General features: G+C 38.5%; 1 protein-coding gene, 1 long non-coding RNA gene and 1 pseudogene across 11 annotated transcripts in view; 2 read left to right on the top strand and 1 right to left on the bottom strand.

Annotated features, from left to right (window-relative positions):
• LOC122474671 overlaps nucleotides 1-6,759 on the top strand; it is a 68,585-nt gene extending 61,826 nt beyond the window's left edge. Inside the window, exon 5 of the long non-coding RNA XR_006294972.1 lies at nucleotides 6,446-6,759. This is a non-coding gene — a long non-coding RNA (uncharacterized LOC122474671). The remainder of the gene's footprint in view (nucleotides 1-6,445) is intronic.
• The window catches only part of KDM4C (lysine demethylase 4C), a 430,619-nt gene that overhangs the window by 365,802 nt on the left and 47,503 nt on the right, over nucleotides 1-17,314 (bottom strand). For all 10 annotated transcript variants that reach the window (XR_006294971.1, XM_043565681.1, XM_043565689.1 and 7 more), the window contains one exon: nucleotides 9,850-9,964. Coding sequence is in view for 9 of the 10 variants with exons in the window: in XM_043565681.1 (XP_043421616.1) it covers nucleotides 9,850-9,964 (115 nt within the window). In the remaining variant the exon portion in view is untranslated. The remainder of the gene's footprint in view (nucleotides 1-9,849; nucleotides 9,965-17,314) is intronic.
• Nucleotides 15,588-17,227, top strand: LOC122475098 (annotated as a pseudogene).

The following is a 17,314-nucleotide window of genomic DNA, read 5'->3' as shown; positions in this document are numbered from 1 at the left end:
AATATGTATGTTATTATATAATGATTTTTAATGAATTAAGGAGCTTTTAAATATTCTCAGTTTTAATTTCTAATAAAATAAACAAGGATAGACATAGCCTACATAAAGAAAAGCTCTTAGAGGTCCACAATAAATTATTAGAAGCATAAAGGGTCCTGAGACCAAAAAGTTTGAGAACCACTGCCTCACTGTTCAGAAAAACATGCACTAGGGAAGATCACTCTACCCTATTCCTCTTCCTGCTCTTCAAAGCACTTTCCAAGCTTCTGGCTGTGACTAGTCCATCTTACAGACCATTATCTGATCACATTTCCTAAAGCATGATTCTGATCCTATCATTTCCCCTACTAAAATAACCTTAAACGGTTCAAGCAATAACCAAAAACATTCAAGAAACTCCATGATTTATCCTCAGATTATTTTTTAAATGTTATACACTCATCAATTCTACAATTATTTCAGTGCATTCTTTGCAGCAGACACTATGATGGGGGCTGGGGTTGAACAGTCTATGAGAAGTAACACCTGCCATCCCTGGACCCAGAGTCTACTGAGGAAGAAATATTCACATAAACATACGCATCCTTAATTTTCTATATTCATTTTCCAATTGCTAGAATTATAAATTTTTTTCACCCAAAATGCACTATCCACATCAAATACTCTCTATAATGACTGTGAATGTCCACCAAAAGATTCATTTTGGTTGCATACAAATCCAGGTAAGGGAATGTATATAACACTTAAGTTGTATCTCAACTGTTCTCCCAAAAGGAGAGGTAATCATGCCTTGTGCTCATATTAAATGTACTGAGCATCAATGCTATCATCATCCCATCTTATTAATAAAAATGTCTTCTGAGAAAGTAAAAATTCCCAATGAAAAAGTGAGCAAAAGAAACCTAGAAAAGCCCACACATCAGAAAGAGTTGGAAGTGATGGTGCATACAGAGGGAAGGAGAAACATAAGGCATGATCTTGACATGTCCCTATCTAGTAAATACAACAGTCTTAGAAAGCTTAACTGTGCTTAAGCCAACACAATATTTGAGAAACTAGAGAAACTCCTTGTACAGTGGACTGAGAGTCATTCTAAGTACCAGGCCACTGGGTACCAGGCTGGTACAGGGAAGGGTAGTGGACACCTTCAGAGATCTGGAAGCAGCTGCAGTGGGAGAGAACATGATTTGGGGGCGGGGGGGGGGGGGGGCTGAATTTCAAAGCAAGTCTGAGAGATGTATAAACAGTGATAGATGACACAGCTGTAAGTCACGGGTGAAGCAGCTTCCCCTCACAGTGAGATGTGCTATCTTCCTCCAGTGAACTGCAGAAAACTATCATCAAAGATGGTGACACACAAAGGAAACTATCAATCTTAATGCAATGCCATCTCATAGGTTGATTTCAGGACAAAGTACCTGGATGCAAAGCATCCAAAGGCTAACTTGTTCTTAAGTGAGAACTGCGATGATGTGGATAAGCTAAGCTCCTTGCTGGTACAATACTCTGACAACATCGGTTCAAAGGGGTCATTGCAGACTGCACTACCTGTGATGATATGAGATATTCAAAGAAGAAAGCGTGGGCAGTGGAGGAGATGGATGAGCCTTAAAGGTAGAGCTATAAGTCACAATCAACAAAGGGAAATCTTGCAAAGAGGACTCTTTTGAAAACAGACAACACTCTTAGAGATCCTTCTAGTGTTACCAGTTATAAAGATAATAGCCAGCTTAAACAAAGCATATTGAATTTCATTTTAAACCTTAATTTAATGAACCATTACCATCATTAAGAGGATCACCATTATACTACATAAGTATTACTAGAAATGCCATCCTAAACAGCACAGAACACAAGTCTGAATGTTTCACTCTCACTGTCCTAGTATAAATAATGTTAACGCTTGTGCTTAGCTCTCACATACAGAACAAAGGGACGTACTCCATCTCCAAAGGTCTGTAGAGGTACACACAGCTACTGGCTACCTCAGAAATGTTCTAGTTTGTCTTTCCTACAGATACCTGTTTACTTCATGTCTCTTAGCTAAGCTGAATCATCCCCACATAGTTACAGGACTTTTTTCTCCCTGTTTCTCTTTTCTCTTTGTATTTCTTTTGTGTGTGTGTGTTTCCTAAAGAAACTCTCATGCTTCTTTTAACAGAAGGCTAACTTTTTAAATGTACAATTAGCAACTTCCTTTGCTTGGCAAAAACACACACTCAGATCAATGGAACAGAACATAGAGCCCAGAAATGGACCCACAAACATATGGTCAACTAATCTTTGACAAAGCAGGAAAGAATATCCAATGGAATAAAGACAGTTTCTTTAGATAATGGTGCTGGAAAACTGGACAGTACCATGCAGAAAAATGAACCTGGACCACTTTCTTATGCCATACACAAAAAATGAACTCAAAATGGATAAAAGACCTAAATGTAAGACAGGAAGCCATCAAAATCCTCGAGGAGAAAGCAGGCAAAAACCACTTTGATCTTGGCTGCAGCAACTTCTTACTCAACACGTCTCTGGAGGCAAGGGAAACAAAAGCAAAAATGAACTACTAGGACCTCATCAAAATAAAAATCTTTTGCACAGCAAAGAAAACAATCAGCGAAACTAAAAGGCAACCGAAGGAATGGGAGAAGATATTCGCAAATGACATATCAGATAAAGGGTTAGTGTCCAAAATCTATAAAGAATTTATCAAACTCAACACCCAAAAAACAAATAACCCAGTGAAGAAATGGGCAAAAGACATGAATAGACACTTTTCCAAAGAAGACATCCAGATGGCAAACAGACACATGAAAAAATGCTCAACATCCCTCATCATCAGGGAAATACAAATCAAAACCACAATGAGATACCACCTCACACCAGTCAGAATGGCTAACATTAACAACTCAGACAACAGATGTTGGTAAGAATGCGGAGAAAGAGGATCTCTTTTGCCCTGCTTCTGGGAATGCAAACTGGTGCAGCCACTCTGGAAAACCTTTTTTTGAGGTTCCTCAAAAAAATTAAAAATAGAACTACCCTATGACCCAGCAATTGCCCTACTAATAAGTATTTATCAAAGGGACACAGGTGTGCTGTTTTTTACACATGCACCCCAATGTTTATAGCAGCACTATTGACAATATCCAAAGTATGGAAAGAGCCTAAATGTCCATCAATGAATAAATAGATAAAGAAAACGTGGTGTTTATATATATATAGTGGAGTATTACTCAGCAATCAAAAAGAATGAAATCTTGCCATTTGCAACTACATGGATAGAACTGGAGGGTATTATGCTAAGCGAAATTAGTCGGAGAAAGACAAATATCATATGACCTCATTCATATGAGGACTTTAAGATACAAAACAGATGAACATAAGGGAAGGGAAGCAAAAATAATATAAAAACACGGAGAGGAACAAAACATTAAAGACTCTTAAATATAGAGAACAAACTGAGGGTTGCTGGAGGGATTGTGGGAGAGGGGGTGGTCTAAATGGGTAAGGGGCATTAAGGAATCTACTCCTGAAATCATTGTTGCACGTTATGCTAACTAACTTGGATACAAATTAAACAATAAATAAATTTTTAAAAAATAAGATAAAAATAAATAAAACTTACTTTTAAAGAAAGTAAGTCCTTAGTGAAGCATAACAACAACAAAAATTCACATATTAGGACTCTTAAGCTTCTGTTACTGTTACCAAGGAGTCATCTAGGGCCACCCAAGAACACAGGTTGCTCTACCTCTAAGCTCAAAAACCTCTTTCATTACAGAAAATTCCTGACATAACCAAATATCTCAATTTAATTGTCTCAAGGTATCAGTGGAGTCAATGTAAATGAATCACATTCTCCTGAGAACATGTAGAATTATATCCCATCTATCTCAAAAAGGTTTTGAGCAAGAGTAAATAATTATGCCTCTGTATTAGGGGTTGCCAAATTTTTTATGCAAAGAGCCAAACAATAAACATTTTAGCTTTTGTGGGCCATACAATCTCTGTCACAACTACTTAACTCTGTCCTTATGGTGAAAAAAGCCATAATACATAAATGAATGAATTAGGCTATGCTCCAGTAAAACTTTATTTATAAAGACAAGCCAAAGAGAGAATCTGACTGTCAAGCCATGCTCTGGACTGTGTCACCATATGCCTTTAACAGCCTTGGTATTTCTATTTAAAAAACAGTAACTTGTTTAAATCATGTGACTGTTACTATTGCCCTAGTCTACTGCCCATGGTACCAACTGAGATTCTTTAGTATCAAAGGAAATTAAGCTCTGAAAGAAGTGGCAGAATGAAAAAGGAACCAGAGCACCTGGGTGGCTCAGTCATTAAGCATCCGACTCTAGGTTTCAGCTCAGGACATGATGCCACGGTGCCTGGGATTGAGCCCCATGTCAGGCTACACACTGACAGCACAAAGCCTGCTTCAGATTCTCTCTCTCCTCTCTCTCTCCTCTCCTTCTCTCTCTCTCTCTCTGTCTCTCTCTCTCTCTCTCTCTCTCTCTCTCTCTCTGCCTCTCTCCAGCAGGCATGCACTCAAAATAAAATAAACTTTAAAAAAAAATTGAAAGAGGAACCAACACTCATGCCCTGGGATCTCCAAGCCTTTCTCCCTTTACTATCAAGGCTGATTGTTCTCAACTAGACCTTCATGAACACCCTCATCTCTAATTCCTGTGTTGTATTCAAGACTGATAATCACTAAAATGGCACCTCTTTGCCCGAAAGATTTGCCTTGTGCTGAAAGACAAACATTTGAGCAGGTGGGGTCACTATAGCACCACAGGTCGGGGACCATACCTACAGCCCTGTCTCCAGCCTAGAGCAGATCCCTTCCCCGCAGATCACACTATTCCAGATTGGCCTCACCCTCTTCTACCTGAAGCTCATAGAAAAGCCTCCAAATTCAGTGTGGTCTTACCCACAAATTTGCCTAATTCCTGCCCTATCCTCCTTTCTGCTTCCTTTACCTGACTTGAACTTACTCATCTAGGCCAAGCTCAGATGTCCTCTCTGCTCTAGCAAGTGTTCCTTCAGTGCCAAGCTTGCTCTCAGTGTGTCTCCTCCTGGCTCCCTGGAACCCTACACTTGCTTTTATGGCCAAGCTCATTATACTTTATTGCCCCTCTAAGCCTATGAATAATTACTTGAAAACAAGGCTCCTTATTCATCTCTGGACCCTACACAATCTGTTTCTCTCACCTCCCCACACCCTCTCCAAGAACTCCCAGACTCACCAAAAAAAAAGCTATGGTTTTTCAATCATTCTACTAAAATGGCCACAACTAGACATTAGGGGGAAAAGTGAACTACAATTTGATGACCATAATTCCTTCCAAAATAATGCCATGAACTATATCAAACCAGTTTTCAATATAATTTAAATATTGAGCCAAACAGTTAAACAATTCAAGGATACAATAGAAAAAAGCAAAACAATGCTTTTCCAATGCACATTCGTTGTGATCATTTCAAACACTGCTGACAGTTGTGGATTATTGGTACACTCACTCTTTGTCACTCTCTTTAATGCACTCTTTCTCTTGTTACTCTCCATCTACCTCAAGGGGGCAAAAACTAGTTTTTTTTCATTTGTCTGAATTATGGTGTCATAAACATGATTGGTTTTGTTTACCAGTAGCAGTCTATAACATCTCTCTCATCTTTCTGTATGCTCCAAAAGCTTTGAAAATATCAATTCAACTTTGGAGCTACTAAATGTTCCCTCAGAGCCTACACAAATTCCATAAAATACTATGCCTTGTAGGTCCTACCAAAATGACAGATTCCTGACTTCAGAACATGGAAATGATAAGGATGCTTTAAAATGTCATGTTTATAAACCAGTGGATTTTGTTCATTGGATTTTAATAACTAAAGTTACTCAAATCTGAAGTCTAAAGTCAATGTTCGTTGAAGCAATGCCAATGTGTAACTGGTTTTCAAATACAAGCAGCACATTGCTAAGCACAGGAAACCAAAGTCCATCAGCCTCTTCTGTGCCATAAACAATTATGTTATTTCACTATCAAATATGGAAAGCTAATTCAGGGCATTTTTATGTTAATTGTTCTGAAAACTGCCCCAGATGTACTGATTCTAACTCTTAATTATATATGCAAAAAGGAACAAAGAGGCCAATGATCCCACAGGGTGGTTAGAAAAAAATAAATTACAGGGCACCTGGGTGGCTCAGTCGGTTGAGCATCTGACTTTGGCTCAGGTCATGATCTCTCAGTTGACAAGTGTGAGCCCCACATCGGGCTCTGTGCTGACAGCTCAGAGCCTGGAGCCTGCTTCAGATTCTGTGTCTCCCTCTCTCTCTGCCTCTCCCCTGCTCATGCTCTGTGTCTCTCTGTCTCAAAAATAAATAGACATTTTTTAAAAATTTTAATAATAATAATTTACACAAAATTTCATTTCATTTTAGGTCACTCAGACATGCAACCTCTCAGTCCAGAATCCAAAATGATTCCTCAGCTCAATCTTCCTCTTGGAAGCCTGAAAACTTGCCATCATACCACATGGAAGAAACCAGAGAAGGCACAAAATAAACCATCAGCTCGGGGAATTTGTGGTTGACAACAACCTAGTTTTACACATTTCTACAACTAAGAGATTAACTCTACATAATTGTTTCCTTAAAACTGGTAGAAGAGGTAATAAGAGCACCTGGCAGCCCCTCTACCAGCCTAGGAACTTTGGAAATATCTCCTAGGTCTCAAATATAAAATGTCAACAGTATTTACTCTGCCTTACTCATTCCAGTGGAAATCCCACAGAAGCTACTTTCATAAGACAAGGTGCCATGGGGGCGCCTGGGTTACTCAGTCAGTTGAGTGTCTGACTTCGGCTCAGGTCATGATCTCACAGTTCGTGAGTTCGAGCCCCACATCGGGCTCTGTGCTGACAGCGTAGAGCCTGGAGCCTGCTTCAGATTCTACGGTCTCCCTCTCTCTCTGCTTCTCCCCTGCTTATGCTCTGTCTCTCTCTCCTTCAAAAACAAATAAAAACATTAAAAAAATTTAAAAAACAAAAGACAAGGTGCCATGTTCTGTAAGGAAGCCTAACTGTTAATGGTGCTCATTATCCCAGATATAAGTAATCATAACATGTTAAGCTTAAAAATACATGTTATCACTGAAGAATAAATCATTAAGAATAAACTAGATATGAAGTAAAAAAAATATATAGCAATAATCTAATACAAATTACAATGTGGCAATCTAAACATGGCAGGAACTAGAATTCACTGAATGATCTTCTAAAATGCAATATTAGAAAATGTTTCTAAAGTCAAAAACTGTTAAAACTTCCTTGGTGGTTTGGGGAAACGCACACTAAGGTGCAATCACGTGCATACATATATACACACTCACATAAAATGAAAAGCCAAAGGAAATCATAAAGAGGTTGTTTCCGTTTGGTAAGCTTATAGGTAATTTTTATTTTTGTCTTCATATTTGCCTATATTTTTTCATTTTTCCACATAAGGATATGCTACCTTAATAAACAAATTCTCAACACAGAATTTACTTGTATTAATGAAAACCCAGAAGGGCAATGGGGAATGTTTTCTCTTTTTTTTAACTTTATTTTAGTATTTCAAACATACCATATTTAAAATGTCATGTATTATCATCTAGTGCCATCAATTACCAATATTTTTTCAATCTTCTTTCAACTATATCCAAACCATTTTATTTTCTAAAGTATTTTAAAAACAAATCCCAGACCCCATATCATTTAACCTGCATATGTTTAAATGTGTATCTTTAATTAATAAAAAAATATAGTCACTATGCCATCATTATATTTAATAGGACAACAATAATTCCACAGTATCATCTAATGTCTAGTCCATATTCCGAAATGAGAATGTTCCTTTCAATTTAGAGATCCATCTAGAAAATTTTAAATTGTGCCACTATTTCATATCTAGAATGTATAAAGAACTATAAAGCAGTAAGAAAAGCATGACACAAAATAAAAATATTCAAGAGTCTTAAAAAGGTACCTCAATAAAAGGGAAAATCCAAACAGTCAATGAACATAAGGGGAAAAAATCACAATGCAACTTAAAACCACAACTACAACACACACCCAACAGAATGGCTAAATTTAAAAGACCAACAATACCTAATATTAGATAGGATGTGAACAATGGGGAATCTGAAAACACTGCTATAAGAAGGTGCAAACTGGAAAAGAGTTTTCTTCTGAAGCTAACTATGTACATACCCTATAACCACTACTAGGCATACACCCAATATAAACACACCATTCCATGCTCAGGGAAACATGTGCAGAACATCCATGAAAGTTTTGTTCATAAAAGCAAAAACTAAAACAACCAACATGACCCTTGGTGGCACAACAATAAATACACTGAGGCATATTCATACAATAGAATATTATAGAGCAAAGAAAATGAATGTAGAAAAAATTTAGAAATGTTTATAAGGTATGAAAGAAGCCAGACAAAAAGAATATACACTGAATGATTCTGGTTATATAAAATTCAGAAACAGAATATAATGAACTATATTCTTAACGAAAAGAAAGAAGTGACTGCCATAAAGTCAGAATAGTGATCATCTTTGGATAAAACATACGATGAGTGAAGGGGATGTGTAGGGGAACTCTAGTATGCTAGTAAATATATTCCTTGATGTCAGTGATGATACACAGATGTTCACCTTGCAATAATTTATGAAGCTTTAAGTTTCTGTTTTGTGCACTTTCTACCTTATTTTATGTTTCAAAATACAAAAAGTTTAAAAATATTATAGCAACTGATTCAGGCAAAGATTATCAATGGATGTAAATTCACTGGGTGAAAGGCTGCTGGGATACAGGACAGTTATCTAGCCTCTAAGTATCACTCTATAAATCACTGATTAATTATAAAGAGAAATTCTTGACTGGATCATTTAGATTGGAAGAAATCCAGTTTACAAATATTATTGGCAAAATTAGGATCTCATGAATGTGATCTGTATATTAGATGATATTAAAACACATGCTGAAATAATTAAAGTTGAACTATCAAAATGTCTGCAACTTACTTTCAAATGTTATAGCAGAGAGACAAAGAAAGACACAAAGGGAGACAATGGCAGAGCAACAGAGAAACAAAGGAAATGAGGCAAATATTAACAACTGGTGAATCTAAATGAAGAGTATCCAAGTGTTCATCGCACTACTCCAGGCTTTCAGTAGTTAAGACATTTCTCAAAATAAAAAGAAAACAAAAAACAAAACAAAACAAAAAAACAGCATTTACATGTATTACCAGGAGGCAAAAAGGACTGGTTTATTTTAAGCATGTTATGGCCACATAAATAATACTGGAAAGACTATAATAATATGTACTTTTTAAAAAAGAGAAAAATTCTCACAATTTGTGGGAAACAAAGGAGAATAAACCTATTCAAATATAACTTTTTTAAACGACTAGGGGAAAACTACTAGAAGAATACATATTAAAATACTGTTTTAGCCTTAAGGTGGTATTATAAGTGGATTATATTTCCTGTTTTCCAAATATTTTTAAAAGGTGTTTTGCTTAAAAAAATTTTAGTGTAATTTAAAGATCAGCCAGATAACCACATAATATATTACTGTTGAACAATTTCAGATATTTGTACCAGTAGGTGGTTTCAATCTGACAAATACCAGCAGCAGAAATCCTGATGTGTCTTTATTTCTTCTTGTCCTATGAGGAATTATGGATCACACAAAGCATAACAAATGACTACTTTTCATGTATCTAAAATGGTAACAAAAATAGGAAATGTGTCCTTTACAAAATCCATTACACTATAAATATACCTCATCATATATGCTTCCATTAATGTCGGCGCCATAGATGGGTGCTACGAAAGTTAAGTTCTTCCAATACTTGCGCTCCAAATCTTCATAATCCAAGTATCTTGGAGTACAGTATCTGCAAAAGGTAAATTAAAAGAGCACAAACCATATGACAATTATAAGATTTTCTCCACCCATATGTCTCAAATCATTTTATTTTTTAATTTTTTTTAATGTTTTATTTAAAGAGAGAACACGAGCAGTGGAGGGGAAGAGAGACAGGGAAACACAGAATCTGAAGCAGGCTCCAGGATCTGAGCTGTCAGCACAGAGCCCGATGCAGGGCTCAAACTCGTGAACCGCGAGATCGTGACCTGAGCCGAAGTCAGACACTCAACAGACTAAGCCACCCAGGCTCCCCTTCTTAAATCACTTTCTAAACAAAATCTTATCAAAATGAAAACACTGCAACAACTCATGTTGTCAAATCTAGTGAGTAAATATACCAATGTATTTATCATAGATCTCTGAATACTCTTAAGATTCCTAAATAACTCTTTATAATATCTTTATATTTTTGACTAGTAAGGAAAATACTCTCATGAAAGTACCAAATATATAAGGAGAACAGTTAAAAACTCATTAATTTATCTTTCAAAATATTTTCTAAAATCTTTAACCAATTATACTATACTAAATTTTACAGGATTAGTTAAATAAAAGGGCTTAAATAAAATACAGAATACAAAATAAGGTAGATCTTCCCATGCATTGACATTAATATTTCTCCACAGTGAATTAATAAGCAGGTTACAGAATACTATGATAATATTTATGTAAAAAATATCTATAACTGTACTCAAATGGTCAAAAAGAAAATATATACCATATTATTAATATTAATGTTTATCTTTCACACTGGAATTACAGAAAGGCACTTGCTTCTCTGTCCTATTTGGATTGTGAACAAATAATCTTATATTAATATACACACACACAAACACACACACACCCACAAAATACCATTATTCCTATATTTAAAAAAAGAAATCGAATGAAGAAGGTAATGAAACAGTTTGTTTAGCAGTAAAAAGAGTGTTTAGCAGCAGGAGCAATCCCAATAAAGCCTACTGAACATTTTAGAATGAATAACTGTAGAACAAGCAAAATCAATATACACTATACTGGGACCCCAAACTGGTTATCTAAGCTATAAGCAAGAATACCAAACAATTTAACAACTGTATTTGAAATACAGAATAATTTTCTGATTTACTCAAATCATTAGAATTTCAACAGGACAGCCAAAAATAAAAGGGATGGGCATGAAAGCATCATTAACTCCACTGTATTTCACCACTTCAGTTAGTAGGTTCCAGTAGTAACATGAATTCTAGGCACAAGCTAAGCAAGCTAACCAGAGTTCAGACTCAAGCGATAAAAAAGGTAACAGAGATACTGTTTATTTCGATTTACAGAGAAATTTGTTGGACTTTGGATACAGAAGTCCTAAATTACCTTTCACTATAAGATGACCTAAAGAATCTATCACACTATTTACCACTCAATCATGATCAATTTTTAACAACCTATAACTTTAAAAAGGAAACATATGGTTCAGTATTGGCTACTGAGGATGAATTCTAAGATCTATGAATATCTGAAACAAACAATGATTCTAAACTTGAAAAAGAGTGACCAGTTCGCTCAGTTGGCTACAAATTTCATCCCTAATGGACTGTCAAACAATCACAGCTGTCCCACAAATCCAGTGTCAATTTGCTCAAAAGTAATCCAACCATCCCTTTTCTCTAGAACCTTTTATTCACTATATTACAATTGTTAAGAGACGGGTGTCCAGAACAAGCCTGCCTAGAGCTTTGAATCCAGGCTTTGCCATATATAAGCCATGTAACCCTGGGCAGAGGACTGAATTTCTCCAGACCTCAGTTATTCCTCTATAAAACAGGATAATATCAACTGAATTACTGTGAGCATGCTATCACATAATTATGTAAAGCACATAGCTCCACTCCTAGAAGAAAGTATAGATCAGTAATGTAAGTGATACAAGAGAGCATATTACTTACCTCCATAAAGTTTTATTATAGTAGTGCTATGTTGGAGGTTTCTAGATTTTCGTTGGATTAAGTTGTGTTGTCAACCAAATGAGCATGTTATCCTGTCTACTGTTTATACCAAGCACATTATACAAGGACATGTACTGAATGAAGGAAACCAGATGAACAGAAAAACCAGGAGGATGCCTCCTGCCTCCCATGAAAATTAACCCCACCTGAGGACCATCCTACACCCACAATGAACACCATTTGACACTAGTACAGCTGTAAGTGAACAAGCAAGAGCCTTGGATTGAGGCTTAGAAACCCATTTCATTGCCATTTGAAATAAATTTCCACATGGAATTGGCAGATGAAATATAAAAAGAGAATTCTCAAAAGTATTTTAACATTGTAGCAATTATAATAAAATTAATCCAACTAAAAAATAAACTTTAACATGGAATAACCTTTCATGCAACTTACATTTTACAACTAAAAAAAGAGCCAATTATTTTTAAAAATCATTTTTAAAATTCAGAAAGTCAAGAAATGTACATTCTGTCATTAAGAAAATCACAACAATCTGTCCAGTAATTGACACCACCTCAAGTATATTTTGGCTTTCATGGCACTAATCATTCAATCAACATATACTGAAATAGTACCTACTATATCCCAGATACTGTACCAGGTATTGAGTATATAAAGTGGTACACAAAACAAACAACGTCACCTGAATGGCTATCTTCAGGAACAATCTACAAACAAGCCATCTGTGCAAAAATTGAACAGATATATAAACAAAGTAAGTGCCCAGTAAATTAAATTCCCTCTAAATAGAAAACTAATATCATGCTCAGGTAATCACATGGGCTACAGATGATGATCAAAGTTTCTCTATGACAAGAAAAAAAGGTCTTCCAGTCTCTTTTCTCATCAATATTTTGAATTACCATGTATTATTAACAATTATTGTCTCTGGGTGTTAAAATTCTGTGTTTCTAAAATGTTCGAATTTTCAAATAAGAATGTGTTACTTTTGTAACTGATGAAAACATTTCTGACCATCTTCAAAATCCATCTCAACAGCACTACAAAATGAAATCATTCCTATCCTGATTAACAACCACAGAAGTCTTATTTTCCTTTGAAACTCCATGGCACTTTGAGCTTTTCGTGTGGTGATTATAAATGATTACTAAAGGTATTAACAAACATTTCCTAGTAAGTATAGTCTGATTACTTTCAAGTACAATTGTCTCCTGGGGTGCCTGGGTGGCTCAGTCGGCTGAGCAACCGACTTTGGCTCAGATCACGATCTCACAGTTCGTGGGTTCGAGCCCCGCATCAGGCTCTGTGCTGACCACTTGCTCAGAGCCTGGAGCCTGCTTCAGATTCTGTATTTCCTTCTCCCTCTGCCCCTCCCTGCTCACGCTTTGTCTCACTCTGTTTCTCAAAAATAAATATATGTAAAAAAAAAATTGTCTCCTAAAATATCAAAGTAGCCAAGCAGATGTTCCACTAAATGAACCTATTTTATTAACACTTTAAAAATGACTCTGGAGGGGCGCCTGGGTGGCGCAGTCGGTTAAGTGTCCGACTTCAGCCAGGTCACGATCTCGCGGTCCGTGAGTTCGAGCCCCGCGTCAGGCTCTGGGCTGATGGCTCAGAGCCTGGAGCCTGTTTCCGATTCTGTGTCTCCCTCTCTCTCTGCCCCTCCCCCGTTCATGCTCTGTCTCTCTCTGTCCCAAAAATAAATAAACGTTGGAAAAAAAAATTAAAAAAAAAAATAAATAAAAATAAAAAATAAAAATAAAAATGACTCTGGAAATGGGTGCTAGAAGATAAATAACAGAACACAGTAAACCATTCATACTTATAAAAACTTGGGTAAATTTTCTTCCACAATCTTGTTTCAATAGCATTGCACTAGTAAGTTGTTAAAAGAGTTCTTAAAAGAGTTTGAATACAAACTAGTCCAGTTAGTGATAAAAGTTTCACATTCTCAATTAATGAGATCTGAAACAATGAGGCTTTACTAATGCTTATCAAAAATTTAAAAGAAGCAGGGCACCTGGGTGGTTCAGTCGGTTGAGTGTCAGACTTCGGCTCGGGTCATGATCTCATAGTTTTTCAGTTTGAGCCCTGTGTCGGGCTCTGTGCTGACAGCTTGGAGCTTGGAGCCTGCTTCGGATTCTGTGTCTCCTCCTCTCTCTGCCCCTCCCCTGCTCATGCTCTGTCTCTCTGTCTCTCGATAATAAATAGACGTTATTTTTTTTTTTTTAATTTTAAAGAAGGGACTCACATTAAATATAAAAATTTCAATTCCTTTGAAATAACTACAATGCTCCATAGAAACTTTATACACACAATTAAAGGGCGCCTGGGTGGCTCAGTCGGTTAAGCGTCTGACTTCGGCTCAGGTCATGATCTCAGGGTTCATGAGTTCGAGCCCCACATCGGGCTCTGTGCTGACAGCTCAGAGCCTGGAAGCTGCTTCAGATTTTGTGTCTCCCTCTCTCTCTGCCGCTCCCCCACTCACACTCTGTCTGTATCTCTCTCACAAATAAACATTAAAAAAAAATTATACATAGAATTAAGATTCTTCAAGTACCATAAAGTGCTTACTATGTCAAATATAAATTTCTTTTAAAAAGATATAAACTAAATTCATCCAAAGAGCATAATTTCACACACACCTATACAGAGAATTTAGACAATGTTTTTTGACTGGCTGATTAGTTGGTTGGTTTGGGGTTCTAATTCTTTTTTTCAAATTAATGTTTTGATCTAGGGTCTTAACTACCATATCAGAAACTTTTTTTAAAAAGGTAATTTAGGGGCACCTGAGTGGCTCAGTCAGCTGAGCATCCAACTTCTGCAAGGTCATGATCTCACAGTTCGTGGGTTCAAGCCTTGCGTCACGCTCTGTGCTGACAGCTTGGAGCCTGGAGCCTGCTTCGGATTCTGTGTCTCCCTCTCTCTCTGCCCCACCCCACTCACGCTGTCTCTCTCTGTCTCTCAAAAATAAATAAACATTTTTTTAAAATTTTAAAAAGGTAACTTAATAACTGTAATGGTTTCTAAATATGTTCAAATTCTTTGATACTCCTCCTTTCAAGAAGTGGAGCTTAATTCTCCTCCCCTTAACTATTGGATTCACTTTGCAACTGGCTTGTAAGAAACAAAATAACACAGAAGGGATAGTCAAGAAACAGATCATGAAAAGATACTGTGGCTTCCATCTTGGTTACTCTCTTGGATCACCAGCTCTGGAAGAAGCCAGCTACCACAACATGAAGAGCAGTCCATATGGCAAAGAACTCAGGACTCTAGCCAATAGCCATGTAAGTGGAGCAATCTTAAAATAGGATCTTTCAGTCACAGTCAATCTTTCAGATGATAACAGCCCCACCCTCCTAACATCTTGACTGTAACCTCACGAGAGGCCCTGGGCCACAGTCACCTAGCCACGCCACTCCCAGATTCCTAACCTTCAGAAACTAAAATATTAAATAAATGTTTATTGATTTAAGCTATAAGATTTGGGGTAATTTGCTACACAGCAATAGGTATAATTACAATAATGCTAATACAATAATGGTGGCCCTCTAAGTCATTCAAGGGTTTTCTTTTTAAATTACTCATCTTCTAAATATATAATTTATCATCTGAGACTTAAACACTGTCAGGGGTATGGCGTGGTGTATGGCACTGGATAGAAGGTACAACCAACAGTGCGGAGAGCAGAGAAAAATGCTCACCACCCTGATGGGTCCTTTCCCAAGCCCTAAGGGCAGCAGAGGACTTGGTGACCTACAAGCGACCACAAGGCACAAGAAGAGTCTCTGCTGCCTGCCCTGCCTCACCCTGCCTCACACCAGGCTCAGCCACCCTGTCCCCAGCTGCATCAAGTGGAGGAGGCCGAGTTAGAGGAGGGTGGCACCATGAGCCTCGGCCGTGTCCTTCATATCGGGGGGATGAAGACACTGCTGCCATGGACAACCCAACCCATGCCAGCCACAGTCCCTAAGTGAGGCTCTCCCAGGTTCTATGTCTCAGCCCTTGGATCCTGGCTGGGCCAAGATTGGTGTGAAGAGTTACCTGCCCTGTCCCCCGCTACCCTCCCACCACCAATCAGGAGCATCTGATCAGGCCCTGGTGGGGAGTGGGACTCCCAGGGCCACAGCCACTTCCACCACAGTCAGCCCCCTGAGGGAGAGCTTCAGTAGGCAGGATGGTAGTGAGCTGCAGCCTCTGTAGAGTAAGGGCACTGCAGCACAGGTCACCAAGGAGTACTAGCAACTGGTGGCTCAGGGAGCCCTGCTTGAGGTCCCCAAAGGGAAATGGGCAGCAGCAAGTAGCCCTTGGGGTAGACAGGAGAACCAGGAAGCAGAGGCCAAAGGGAAGGGCAGCATGGGCTGCAGCAGTGGCAATGGGGAGAATAGTGTGGGGCTCACAGTGCGGGAGGAGGGACTACCCATCATGCCCAAGCACCTGGCCCCGGACTATACTGTATCCTGCAGCATCTGTATCAAGGAGAACTTCCTGGGGGCAGCACTGGATGGCCATGTGGTGGCTGAGGCAGAGGCCCTAAAGTGGGCACCAGCATGATGGGCAGCTAGTGAGCCAATGGGCTATTTCACCATGCAGCTTCTGTAGGGACCAGACTGCCTGGATAGAAGGCATGAGCCTAGCTGTCAAAGCACTGGGGTCCTCATGGCCCACATGGATGCTATAATCTGTCCCTATGTTGGGTGCTAGGTGGCTATGTCATCCACAGGCACAATCAAGGCCATGGTGGTATGTTATTCAGTCAATAGGCTGGGGAACATAAAGCATGCTGACAATCCACATGGCAGTGGGCACTGCATCACCTGTTATCTATTACCTGAATCAGAACTGGGACATAAAGGTGCATGGCAGGCTACTGCAATTCTTCCCTGAGAGCTGGACTGTGGTAACCAATATCAGAAGGTCTGATCAGCGGAACCCCCATGAGGTGAAACCAGCCTATGATACCAGGTATGCCATCACTGGTATGCCATCGGCTAGCATCTGGGCAGAATTGTGTCCAAGTACCTGTGTCATAGCCAACTACACCCACATACTGGCCATTCTCAGAGCTGCATGAACAGACAGCTTGCCCTGACTTTGGGAAAGCCTTTGGCCCCATGCTGTTGGCCCAGAAACCCACCAATCTCAGTGCCTGCTCCTTTTCTGCCACTGCTGCTACTTCCAGCTTTGCCTCTGTCTTGCCTAGTGTGGAGGGCTCATCTGACACTGAAGCCAAAGGAGAAGACTTCTTCTGCCTGGTAATGGGGTTGGGATTGTGACCTGGGCAGGGGCCAGTGTTGGGAGCTACTGGAGCTGGGGGGCCTGTGGCTTACCCTCTGTGGTCCTGCTTCTCTAAGGTGTGAAGA

This window comes from Prionailurus bengalensis, chromosome D4 (assembly GCF_016509475.1).
Source record: "Prionailurus bengalensis isolate Pbe53 chromosome D4, Fcat_Pben_1.1_paternal_pri, whole genome shotgun sequence".
In the NCBI taxonomy this organism is placed as follows: domain Eukaryota; kingdom Metazoa; phylum Chordata; class Mammalia; order Carnivora; family Felidae; genus Prionailurus; species Prionailurus bengalensis.
Note: the sequence above shows the minus strand (reverse complement) of the source record. Positions and strands in the feature narration are given on the sequence as shown.